At 49.2% G+C, this 13,408-nt stretch overlaps 1 protein-coding gene across 3 annotated transcripts in view; it reads right to left on the reverse strand.

Moving 5' to 3' along the window:
* Positions 1–13,408, reverse strand: part of GAB3 (GRB2 associated binding protein 3) — a 65,739-nt gene that overhangs the window by 11,402 nt on the left and 40,929 nt on the right. For all 3 annotated transcript variants that reach the window (XM_058814172.1, XM_058814171.1, XM_058814173.1), the window contains exons 2-4: positions 9,669–9,972; positions 3,048–3,264; positions 2,168–2,640 (exon numbers count right to left, since the gene is read on the reverse strand). In XM_058814172.1, the coding sequence (XP_058670155.1) occupies positions 2,168–2,640; positions 3,048–3,264; positions 9,669–9,972 (994 nt within the window). The remainder of the gene's footprint in view (positions 1–2,167; positions 2,641–3,047; positions 3,265–9,668; positions 9,973–13,408) is intronic.

A 13,408-nucleotide genomic window follows, 5' to 3' on the forward strand; every position in this document is an offset into this window, starting at 1 on the left:
TCTATTTGTTCTCTGTTTTCCCATCTGTCAAACTGGGGAAATTATATGAAAAGGGGCTATTATAGATATTATTTCTTGGATATTTATTTTGGAGCCTTTTAAGGTGCCAGGGAAGCAATTGTTATTGTACAGAAAGTGGTGTGTGGGGGAACTTAATGGTAGGAGAAAAATTCTTTGTTTTTTCATCCAGAAGTGCTGATGTGGTGCAAGGGGCTCAAGGTGATGGGGAATGAGCAGCCAGATCATGGAGACAGTCACCAGTCTCTTGTGCAGGTGGGCCTTGGTATAGGCCAATTTTATTTTCCAAGCAAAAGCCAAAAACATTAAAAAATCCAGCATTCAGCACATAGAAGTTCAGCTGTGGGAGATGCTTATAACCACCATCCTTTCCTGAAAAGGGGCTTTCTGTGCAGAAAATGGCTTTTCTGTGAGAATGCCTCAAATCCCTGCAACCATGTTAATCCATTCCCTGCTCTTATGGCAGAGATGTCAGTACTGCAGCTGGGGGCATTTTTGTGGTACCAGCCAAAAGGGCTAAACAAGAACAAAGCAATTCTGTTCGTGCAGATACATCTTCAGAGAGACACAGTCACTGTCCTGGGACAGCTACAGTTATTTATTTTGGCAAAAAGACATTGAGGCCGTGGCAGGTACCAGGATACAGGTGCCTCACAGCTTATCCTCCTTTATGGCACTTCCACTAGCTCATGCTGCTTTCTCCCTGGGCTAATTGCATCTGTGCACCTTTTGCAGGTTAGCAGGGCAAAAAAATAAGTTAATAACTTGAGTGCACTCACTGAGGAAGCTGGTGAGGAACTGCTGCTTTCTCCCTCTTTATTTTTCTGATCTTTCTTGTTAAACACATTTTAATTCAGAGTTTAACCCTTCAAATGGCTTCAGCTACACTTAGGGTAAGAAAAAGTGGCAGCACTTATTAATTCATTGCTGCCCCCATCAGGCAGAGACAACCCTGCAGCACAGCAGCACAACATGACATTTGGCCACTTAATCCTCTTAGAGACATTTTGGTGTAAATTAGGTTGGAGGATCATGAACCAGCTGTGTTGGAGCAGCACACGTGCAGAAGCAAGAGCAGCACCTCTCAGGGAGAAACCAAATGTAGCTGATAATTAAGAACAGCAATTCCACTGATGGGTGTTTCTCCAGAAACCTTCCAAGAATTGTCTGTACACTGACAGACTGAGCAGAGATCTCCTTGCTTTAGCTTCTGAGCTTTAAGAGCAAGATCTAACAGCCCCACACATTGTCTGGTCATTGAAACTGCAGGAGTCTAAAGGATGCTTGCCCTTAAAAACCTACACTTTTTTCCTCATCAAAAATGAAGGTTTTCACATCACTACAATATACTTGATGGTTTCCAACCAGGTATTCCAGCTGCCTCCCTCTGTCCTGTGGCTCCATGTAATAGTTTTCTCATACTGCATATGCTGATTTTTGACACCATGATGTTCTGGGTTTTGGTTGTTGCTCCTGTTTGTGATGAAGGTGTTTCAGGAGCAAGTGGAAAAGCCAGCTCAGCTCAGAGTGGAGTTTGCTTTGCAGCCTTGCCTTGCTCTGTAGCAGCAGGTTTTCAGACTGCCCAGCCTGAAGTGCAAGGACAGAGTGGGATTTGTTCAAGGACAGGCAGAGTCCCTGGTTCAGCCAGGATTACATCCCATCCCCAGTGTCTCCCTGACTTCCTGGTCTTTACTCTAAGCTGTGAAAAGACACGCAGCTCTCACAGAACAGACTGTGTGCAGCAAAGCAGCACAGCTCCAGAGGCATTTCCCACATTTTGACCTGTATAAACAGAGATTGGCACTGCCCAACTCAGTGGCTGACTTCTCATTTTGGTTTTTCTACTGCTTTCTCTTCTGAGGAGGAAGGGGGAAAATTAGCAAGGCAGGAGGCACCCTGAAGGAATCAGAGCCAAACTGCTGCCCATCTGCACACATACTGAGAGGCTTCTACACAGCAGGAGCAAACCTAAGGGACTGAATCCTGCTTGCCAGTTCATTTGAAAGCAGCACTTGGTGTTACATTGGGTGGTGTAAGATTTCACAGAGGGGAGAACAGAGGGGCACAACAGGAAGTCAAAACCACTCTGTGCATGTGGGCAGCTCCATCACACTGGTGCTGCTTTGCTGCCTCTTGGAAGTGCACTCACCTTTCCAGTTCCTCATGTTGTCCAAGCTGGACAAGGAGATCCTTCTGGGCACCACAGCCACCTGGGCCCGGCAGATGCCCGCGTGGCCGTTCTGCAGGGCCCCCAGCTCCTCTCCCCTCCTGTCGGAGAAGTGCGTGGGCTTGGGCGGCCGCGGCGGCGGCGTGTTGGACAGCACGTCCAGCTGCGTCACCCCGAAGGGCAGCGCCTTCTGGCTCTTGTCAGCCTGAAACTCAGGGCTCAGCGGCGTCCCCAGCAGCGGGGAAGAGGAGGAAAAGTCACTGCATGGCCCACTAATGTCTGTGCTCCTGGACACCACGCTGGGATTTGCCACTGCGGCTCCGACCTGCTGCACGGCACCGGCGCTGGTTGGCTGTACAAGGTACAGGGAGGGCTGGGATTGCAAGGAGTCAACAAAAACATCATCTGATGATGTTTGCTCCAGAGATCTGTCTGAATTTGACCAGCTGTCACACCTGCAAGGAGACAGAGGTCAGGATCTGAGCTTTCCTTTTCTCCTGGCTGTAAGAACACAGCAAACAACACTCAACCTACACAGTTTGGGACAATATCTGTCCCTTCCCTCTGAGCTGCACTGGAGGCTGGGGTGCTTTGTGGAGCACCTTAGGCAACAGCAGGTATCTGGGGGGAGGCTGTGTGTCAGATCCTCAGCCACCCATCTTGGAAAGGGACAGCACCAACACATGATGCTCAATCACTAATCTGTGCTATGAAAAGCACTCTGTAAATTGGATTAGGCTGGTGGTCCCCTGTTGTGTTTGGAAGCCAGCCCTGAGTGGCAGGGCTCCCTGGGGCTGTGCTTCATGCCTGGACAGACAGAGGGGGGCTCCAGCCCAACACACGTGGCAGAGCCCAGACTCACCTGTTGTGGCTGAGCTTGCCCGACTCGCAGTTGGACAGGAAGAGGTAGTCAGGGAGGAAGACTGAGCCCGACTCGCTGGGGGTCTCCTCGGCGGCAGCGTCGGCAGCAGCAGCGGGCTCCACTGAGAAGGAGGGGTCGGCGATGCGGGACGCGTGCGTGGAGGCAGCTGGAGAGGGCTGTGGGGACGAGGTCGTGTGAGACAGGCTCTCCACAGAACCTGCAATGGACACAGATGGCCCGGCTGAGAGATGGCTCTGACTGCCCTGGCTGTCACCACCTTGCTTTGCACCAGGGATGTTTTACGCCAGAGCAGCAGAGAGTCAAGGCAAACACTGGCTCTGGGTACAGGGGATCCTGATTTTGCTCCCCCTGCCCAGGCTGTCAAAGTCCTGCAGGCTGCTTGCTCTGGGGTCCCCCTCTCCCTTCTGCAGCCAGCAATGAGGAACAGACTCTGCTGAAGAAAGAGCTGAGGCACAGCCACCTGTTTCATCAAGTGGTTTTTTAGTATCTAATGCAAATAATTAATTATTCATCTCCAACACTTCAAATTAATGGTGACAAGGAAAGGGATTGGTTTCTTGCCACTTGCTAGATCTCAGTAGACAAAGTTGAGCTTTCCAGCCCATGGAGTAGCCAGACAAGCTCTGAACTTGTCTGCAAGCTTATTATGCCTCTCTCAGCTGGCCACCAGACCACAAGAGTTTCTCTCCTGAGAAAAGTGACACTACTTTTCTGGAGGTCACAAGGTACAGGTAGCCCAAGCTCAGTGCCACCTTCTCTGGGCATAACACTCCAGTGTGCCCAGCACAGAGTAGGATGGCAGTGGGACAGGAGGGTGTCTGGGCTGAGGGCAGTGGGGCTGGCCCAGAGCTGGCTGCCTGCTCACACCACCAAGAACACCATCAGTGGTAGCCTGTGGCTGTGATGCCCATCTGGCCTGAGCACTGCCTGGCAGCAGAGAAGTCTGGTTGTGTTCCTCTCCTGGCCTCTGTCCCTGCAGTGGCTGAGCCACACAGAGTCAAGCTAAACAAAGCTTTTGGGGCATTCCAACTCAAAAATCAAGTGCAATCCAGACCTCTCACAAGGGGCAGCTGTGGGGTGGGAAGGGTGTCTTTACAGAGCAGCTCCCCAAAAGTAGCTGCTCCTGGCAGCAAGCTCAAACAGTGGCACCAAGAGCACAAGTCCTCAGTTAGGGAATGTGATTTCTCTAAGTTTCAGGTTGCTGCATGGCAGTTCCTTCACCAGAGCTGTGTGGGGATGGGGCAGTGCTCACTGGGTCCCTGGCACCTGCAGGGCTTGGCAGTGGATGCCCATCTCTCTGGCTCAGACACTGCCTGAGGCAAAGCTGCCAAACCCTTCTCCAAAATGAAAAACCCCACAGCAGAAACAAACACAAGAAACCAGGAACTGCTGATAAAACCACACTGAGAATTAACATGCCTTCAACGCGCAGCAAGATGGCAGATTTCTGTAATGCTGATATCCAGAACTTGATGGAAATGCTGGGAACCAGTCCCTGATCAGCTGCATGTGGTCCTGTGCCCCAGATCCTGCACTGTGTGATGAGGTCCTAAGACCCTCCAGCAGGTCCAATCTAGTCCCAACCTCAACAGAGGCACTAGCCTTGGCACTGCACTAGGCTGCTGTAGTCACTTCTCAGCCTGGGAGGTGCTGGGTTGTCCTGGGTTGACTATATGATGCTTTTACCCCCAATCGTCTCATTCTGTTTATGTTGAATTGTAATATAAGTTTTGTACCTTTAAGAGTGTTACAGAGAGTGAAGGGGGGGAGAGAAGAAGTGCGCAGTTTGTTTTCAGACACTGCACTCACTCCTCCTGGACTGTATTGTCTGCAGACAGACAGCGGGGCAGAGAGCTCTTCTTTTGCTTTTTAGTTAGTGTTAGCTAGCTGAGGCAAAGAAGTTCCCTGGACTGTTTTTTTTTTCCTTTTTCTTTGGACCTCTTGAAACTGCTCTGGACTGAACACCCAGGAGAGCACCGGCAGCTGCAGCTGTGGCCCACCGGGCCGGGCCGGGCCTGCGACAATTCCAGCACCTGAGGGACTGATCAGAGACTGAGTGAGCTGTTGCTTGAACCCAGGGTTTTCTCAGTTTGTCATCTCTTTTAGAGTGGCAAGGGGTCTCATTCTTTTGATATTGTTTTGGTCTTATTGTTTAATAAACAGTTTTTTTTCCACCTTTGTCCAAGGAGGTAATTTTTCCTCCCAGACCAGTAGGGGGGAGGGGCCGATTGGATCTGCTTTTCCCACCGGAGCTCCTTTGGGGGATTCTTCCCCAAATTTGCTCTAAACCTGGACCTGGGTATACATGCAAGCAGACCAGGGGCATGGAGAGGACTGCCAAGGCTTGGGTGGTTAGACAGCACATGACTAAACACAAACTAAACCCTCTCAGGCACACGGTGCAATTCTTGGGGCCATCCTGTACAGGGCCAGGAGTTTGGCTTGGTGATCCTTGCAGGTCTCTTCCAAATGGGGATAGTTGTGATTCCAGTGATGCAGGATCCCACACCAGCCACAGCAGGCTTCACCCCTCACATCTTCCTGATAGCAGAAGAAGAATAAAACAGCTGATCTTCCCTCCCTGCACCATCCTACATCTCATCCCTTTCAACCTGGGAGGGAGCTGCTTCTTTCCTTCCCATCTCCCACTCCTGACTCCTCCTGCTTCCCCCAGTTAGCTTAAGAGATCTGGGCAGTGGTGGGCCTCAGGTCAGCAAAGCATGTAAGAATAGGCTTAAATTCAAGTGTAAGCAAAGGATTTGCTTTAATTTTGAGCAGGTGCTTATAGCAGCAGTGTTTCATCAGTGATCATCTGGCTTTTACAGGGCTTCACATTTGCAAAGCAGAGCTGAGGGTTGCAGCCTGCCCATCTGAAAAATAACTTTTGTTCATCATGCTGGCTCAGACAGTAACTCTGCTTTTCAATCTAGGACTCGGAGCTGTCTTGCAAGCTGACAATGATCAAACACACACTGGGCTAACTCCCATGGGATCTCAGAAAAGCATGTTCACTTCACCATCTGACTACATTTAAAAAAACCCCAACAAACCAACAACTAAAACTGCCACAACGCATAAGAAAGAAATTAATGACATTCTGAGTTATTAACACAGAGAAGGAACAGGCCTGAACTCCATCTGGTACTCACAGGGTTTAGCCATGGATTATCCCATCAGGAAAGGCTGTGAGCTGCAGACCACATGGCAACGGTTGCGAGCAGGAGGGAGGGGTGGGGACAGCACAGACCTGCCCTTTCCTGACCTTCAGGGGCTCAGGGACCTGCAGCCAGCTCCTCACAGACTGTTCCTGTCCCTGCCAGCTCTGCTGGAAACCAAATTGTGTGCATTAAAACTACCACAGCAGCTGGGCAGAATAAATTATGCATGGCTACTTTCAACAGTGAGAAGACAGAAAATAGGTTTGGTGCCTGCCATCCCCTTTGCCAGAGAGACAGCAAGAGGCTCCAGCTGCCAAAATAACTGCTTTGGTGGCTACTAACACCAAACATTTCTGCCCTGCAGGTATGGAGAAAGCCCCCACAGAGGCTGCACAGCATCTTCCACAGTGACCTCTCTCATCAATGAAGGGCCATGGCTTGGAGAATCAGAGGGCTTTTCCCTTCTGCTACGGACCCCAGACCCCTCCCCAAGAATTGCTGTGGTGCAACAGCCATGCAAGGACATGGTGGAACAGGGGTGTTCTTCTGACATGAACCACCCCCAAGGCTGCACTGACGTGCCAAGGTAGAAATAATAACAGTAAGGCTTCCTAATGAAACTGCTTAAACACCTTCCCACTAGTTTCTCCAATGAAAAGGTGGCACATTGGATTGTGTCAATTACTCACACTTCAGCTTGCACATGGTATAAACTGTGCCACTTCTGTCCTACAGCCACTTCATTTGATCCCTGGGGAATGATGGCTCTATTGGGAGGTTCCACCAAAGATGGAAGCAGGATTTTGCTGAGATAGAGTGGGAAAACCAGGAGCAAGGCCTCTTCCTCTCTGCTCCAGCTGACTCCCCAAAGCTGCCAGCTCCCTGTGATTCTCAGCACAGCCAGCAGCACTTTCTGGTGGCAGCAGTGCGTGAGTGCTGCTGGCAAGTCCTTCCTGACAGCCGCCCTCCCAGGTGCTTCCTGACATCTGCCTGGAGCTGCCATGTCATCTCTGCCTCCCAGCTGTCCCCTCTCTTGTTGACTACAGAGCTGTGCTCACAGGAGCTTTTGTAACTTCACTCTGCATCTGGCTGCCAATACCTCTGGCGTGGGGACCTGGCTGTCCATCCTCTGCTGCTGGAAGGGACTAACTGGGAACAACAGGACAGCCCTTAAAGCTGAGTCACTGCATAAACCTGTGGCTACACTTTGGGCGTTAGGCAGAGAAAGCAGCAGATTGTGTTTTGGCCTCAGTCACAGCAAATTTTCAGCCATGCACAGATTAAGAGTGATATGACTCATAGCAGGGACTAGTATTTTTTAAAGCAGAAGCATTTAAGTTTAAAAAGCATGTGGCATTTAATAGGGCTTTTCTTTTCTAATGTTAATTTTAAAGGGTAATTTGTTTAAACCTACAGGCTTTTGGAGAATTTAGGAGATCCTGAAAAGCTGAAGCAATTAGCAACTCTTTGAAATGTGATGTGCAATTTTTGGAGCTGTGCAGATTTAAATCAGAGGATCTGGATGTGCTTGGCAGCCTGACCTGGATACACCCCAGACCTGAGCTCACTGGCAGGATAAATAGAAGCTCTTAGGAGCTATTTGGCATTAGAGACACAGTAAGTGCATGTCTGGAGGCTTAGCTCACACCACCCCTGATGAGGGCTGCAAGTTCAAGTGCCAGACTTTGTACTGAACCAAGGCAAATGCTCGGCAGTGCTGAACTTCTGGGGGGGTGATATCTGCCTTGGAGTGTCAGCTTTCCCAGCTGCTGCTGCAAGAGCTGTCATTTCTCATCCATCAGTGCCCACAATGGCAATCTTTGCTCAGGGAGAAACACCAATGTATAATATAAGTGTTGTCCATGTGCAAGTCTTACAAGCAATAGTGCATGGCACCAGCAAAACAGAGAAGGCATTTCTCAGTGTAAATGCATCTGTCTGGGACAGCCACTGTCTCAGCTCCTCTGCCACAGATCACATCCCCCATGGACATCCTCACAAAGTGCCCAAGAGAAGGCTGCCTACACATTTAGAAACAAAAATTATTTTTCTCTTTTGCATAGAAGGGTTTACCTTTATTTCAGAGTAACTGGTAAACTTGTATCTCAAATAAACCTGCACCAGCAATAACAACCCAAGAGCAACAACTCAGCATCAACAAAGGCAGAACAGTAGGAAGGTGGTTACTGAATATCCCTAATTCCATCCAGCCTCCAAAGGGCAGCAGACTCCAATCCCTACCAGAGCTACTTTCAAATTTGTATTCATGGGCAGCTTGTACTGACACATAATCTGTCAGCAAGTTTTCATGGTGGTTTCTGAAGTGAATGGGAAACGAACAGACATCACATTTGTTACAGGACCACTGCAGTGTTCTTGCCACTCCCATTCCCCTCAGAAGACACTGTTCAAAAGGCAGCTAAGCAATGCCAGGAACCATGATAGATTAAAATAAAACCTTTCCCATAGCCTTTTGTTTCTTATCAAGTTTCTTGGTAATGGTGTGGCCATGCAGCACTTGCAGACACCAGCAGCACAAAGACCATGGAAGGATGAGCTGCCTGGCCACACATGATACCCACGAACACATCACTGCCCCAGGGCTTGTGTCCCTCCATGGCCCCCTCTTCTACTCCTGCACTGCCTTTTACCACATTGAAGGCTTCATTCTGACTCACTTCCTCTGCAACTCTCAAATGGCTGCTCTATCTGCCCCTTGGAATTGTCAAGGGAAAGACAGATTGCTGTTATCTGAGCCTGATTGTCTCATTTAAAAGGTAAGTTAATGATAGTACAGGTCCCTGCTTTAATTACTGGCTACATCCATCTTGGAGTGGTTAATTCTTGGCAGCTTTTCAAAAAATTCACTCTGCTGAGTATATACAGGTGTAGGGCCTGGCAAAAGAGCTGCCTTGATGCTTCACTGGCAGGACCATCTCTTAAGTCTTTACACACACTTCTAACACTCCTATCCTCTGCCTTTTCTTTGTTTTCTCTTATTAACAGACTAAGGCAGCTTAGTATTTCTGTCATTGATTTATGTGCAGGCATGTACACCCAAGTCTGTGCACATTCCACACCCAGAAAAGCCTGAGAAAATGGGAGTTCTGCAGGATGCTTTCCTGGAACAGGTGTCTTACATTATGCCTAACTAAATAAATACAGGACATGTAATGAAATAAATGGCCCCAGAAGATAAGACTAAGTCAGCTTTTCACATAAACAGCACCTTTTCTTATTAAGGAAGAATTGCTTCATCAAAGTGAGCCCAAGCAGCCAGTGAGTATTTCCACTCAGCAGCAGTGCAGTCCCTGAGAATCAGATCAGGGTTTAGCAGCATCTCAGTCTGCGTGGAGCTACAGGAACCAGCCCAGCCTGACAGCAAGGTCCATCCTGTCACCCCCGGGCATTCTCCCAGCCTCCAAGATGAGCGTGACCCTACCTGTGCCATCTTCCAGATGTCCAAAGTTACAGATCTGGCTGATGTTGCGCACCCAGATCTGCATCTCCTCCTCGGTCTTGGCTACCAGGTAGAAGGTGCGGTAGGTGGTCCTCACGATGAAGACAAAGTTGTTCTGGAACTCCTTCCTGATGAAGTTGGGCCCCGAGTGCTTGAGCACCTGGCACTCGTTGAGGTCGATGGTGCGGATGGGCTTCCTGGAGTGGCTGTTCCTGTAGTACTCCAGCACGTCGGGGTTGCCGCTCATGCGGCCCCTGCGCAGCACAAACCAGCGCTTCCGCCAGGCCTGCGGGGGCAAAACAGCTTCAGAGCCAAACTCCACTGCAGCAGCCACCCCACACAGCACCTGCAGGGCTTCACAGGGCCCCTCAGCTCATGGAACCCAGGCATCAACCCAGCGCTGCCAAGCCCGTCACTAAACCATGCTCCTGAACACCACACCTGCATGCGTGTTCCAGAATTCCAGGGATGGTGACTCCACCAATCCCCTGGGCAGCCTGTTCCAATGCTTAACCACCTTTTCAGTGAAGAAATTTTTCCTCATGTCCAAAATAAACCTCCCTGAAACAACCTGAGGATGTTTTGTCTTGTCCTGCTGCTCATTACCTGGGAGAAGAGTCTGACCCCCACCTTCTTTCAGGCAGTTATAGAGCAGTAAGATCCTCTCTCAGGCCTCTCTTCTCCAGGCTGAACAACCTGAGTTCCTTTAGCTGCTCCTTACAGGACTTCTGCTCCATGCTTATTTTCTTTCAGGTTTTATATTTGTTCTGATAAGCTTGCCAAATTACAATTTTTATTTGATGCACTTGCTATCAGCTTGCATTGGAGATTGGAGAACAGGCAGAGGGCTGTCCCTGGGAGGTCAAGAACAACATTTTCCCTTCCCCTCACCCCACCAATATGATGCAGTCAAAATGATCCAATACATCATCTCATCCACAGAAGAGAGGGTTTTTTTTTGTAAAACAAAAATACCAAGAACTGCACATTCCTGGAAACAAGTGCCTTTTGCCCAGCAAAGCCCAGAGCTCCAGATACCCTGTGCAGCTTCCCTCCTATGGTTTTCAGTGCTGTTACAAAGCTGTTTATGAGCTGCCAATTACTTCTGAAAGCCCAGAACAAACCCCTGAGCGAGTTGTAGTGCTAAAAACAGAAAGCTTCAGCATCTTACAAAAGGACAATTATTTACCCATGCACTGTCAAGCTGAAGCAAACCTGGCAAGCACTGATGTTTTCTGACACTTGTGACTGAATGTATGGGCCCCATAGAGGCTTAAATGAAGTCCTGCAGCATCACTCTATAAAGCTACATGCCTGTTTCTAGGCACAAATTAATATACTTTCCCCTTTTTTTATCCAGCAGCTGCTTTTGTTCATCAACAGTGTAAGCACCTCTGTGTTGATTACAGCTATCACCAACACCTACTCTGGGCCAGAAGAAATCAATCCTGATCTCTGTCCCACAGGGAAAAGCCAAAATAAGACATCAGGACATTTGCCCCTGCCAAACTCCATAAAAATTGTTGGATATGTCATGCCCAAACCAGCCAGGCCAGGGAGCAGCCAAAGCTCAGGCTGCAGCTGCCCCAGCTCTGATGGAAACCTGGGGAATGTGCAGGGACTCATACACTGCCCAGGGACCTCCAACAACTGCACAGACCCCGGCTGCTCCACCTGCCTTCACTGCAGTTAAAGTTCATTGAAAGGAACATTTGGACAACCCCTACCACAACCTCCCTACCCGAAACTTACCCAAGAACGCCGTGAAAGGACTTTGTCACAATGATGTAAATCTGGGTGGTAGTTTAAAAATCACACTCATTTTGCAAAGAGTGGATCTGTCAGTTTAAAGACCGGCAACCATACAATTTTAAGACAAAATCCCTGAGTTCAGGCTGCTTTCAGTAAGATGTAAGAGTTTTCACTTGCACAGTTTAAGATAATCTAGGCACTACAGTTTTTGCTCATGCCAGGTTCCCATAGGCATGGTGATAGTAAAAAATAGCAACAAAGGAATATTAACAATTGTTATGTCAGGAAAAAACATTTCTTTTTGTACTCCAAATCATTTATTTTGGTTTTTTGCAGTGCAGCCAGCTTTTCACAGCTGTCAATAGTCACCCAAAAATTTATCTTAGTAATTCTGTTCAGCCTGGCATTACCTCAATCTCTTTTGAAAGCAAATGATTCTTCAAATACAGAGAACAGAGAATGAAATATCACGGGAAAAGCTCTTGCAAGCTTGTGTATGGGAGGAGCATACAGACTGGGGCATCACATCAGGAATAAAGAGGAAAAAGATGAGGTGCAAAGTGTATGGCACAAAGAAAATTAAGTCTTGCCCCCACTGACCCAGTAAAGTTTGAAAATTATTTGTTCTCTGCTGGAAGTAGTTAGAGACAACAGGTAACTGACACATCTTAGGCAAGCATAATTTTGTGGAAAACAGGGAAAAAAGAGAAAAATTAAATAGAAAGAAAAGAAAAATGTTTCATGGAGAAGGAACTTTCTAGACTAGCCAGATACCACATTGGAACAGAGGCCAGCAGGTACCTCACGTATGGTACCAAAAGGAGCCCAAATCTCTGTCACCCGAAATCCAAGTCCTGCACAGGCTCAATGCACTCCCCACAGATGGCTCAGGACAGAAAGGTCACATCTCCTTACACACCCTCACCCTAAACAACCAAAGGGAAAAGTTTCAGAAGATGTGAGACAAACAAGAACTGCTTCCCAGAGAAGCAGACTGCTAAGGCAGTAAGGTGAAAACCCCCACCAGCTTTACCACAAAACACCTCCTATACTTTTTTTTCCCTCCCAAAGCTGCCAGCCTTGCAGCTTAAATACACCTGCCTCCTGCTGATGGAAATGGGATAGAAATCCCCTGCATCTGAGCAAGCTGAGGAGGGGATGGGAGAGCAGCTGCTGCCAGGCACCCAACTGGCAGCTGGGGAAAGGTGGGAGCTCAGGGCTCCCTGCTGCTGGCTGCTACAACACCCCAAGGCAGGACAGCCCAGTACCTGATTTCACTTCCAAGCACTTTGGTTTTCATGATTCTAAAGGAGTGTGTAGGCTGCCTTTAGCACAACCCAGGCAGCTGGTGAGAGAACAGAGAAAGCTGCTGCTGTGCTTGGAGGGAAAGCCCATGGTGCCTCCATGAGGAGGCAAGGCTGGCTGGGGTCTGTGTGAGGGGCCATGCTTGGATCTGTCCCCGAGGAGCTGCCTGCTAACCTGGGGACACAGCCTGAGCAGTTCTGTCATGGGGCTGGCCCTGCCAGGCTGGACATGGAGAGGTGCCCTATCAGAGAGCTCATGATGGGAAAGGAGAGCAGGGCTGGGTCTCTGGGAGAGAACAGCAGCTATCACAGCTGAGCAGCCGTGAGAGCAGGACTGAGGGGAAACAGTGGCAGATGGCTGCCCAGATCTGCAGCCCTCAGGCAGGGTGGGCCCCGCTCCTCTCCCACAGGGCGGCCTCAGCACCTTCCCCAGGCCAGCGGTGGGGCCCAGGCAGCCAGGCCGCCCTGGGCAGCTGAAAAACAAACAGATTGTTCTTGTGGGGTGACACAGACACATGCAGGAAAGAAGGGGCACAGTGAGACAGAGGAACTGCCCTTTGGTGGGACCACAAGCTCAGGCAAGTCAACAGCCTTGGGTGGCACCATGGAGTGTCCCAAACATTGATGCGCTCTTAGCCTCATGGAGCTACAGGGACCTGTTTTCAT

Source organism: Ammospiza caudacuta, chromosome 14, assembly GCF_027887145.1.
Source record: "Ammospiza caudacuta isolate bAmmCau1 chromosome 14, bAmmCau1.pri, whole genome shotgun sequence".
In the NCBI taxonomy this organism is placed as follows: domain Eukaryota; kingdom Metazoa; phylum Chordata; class Aves; order Passeriformes; family Passerellidae; genus Ammospiza; species Ammospiza caudacuta.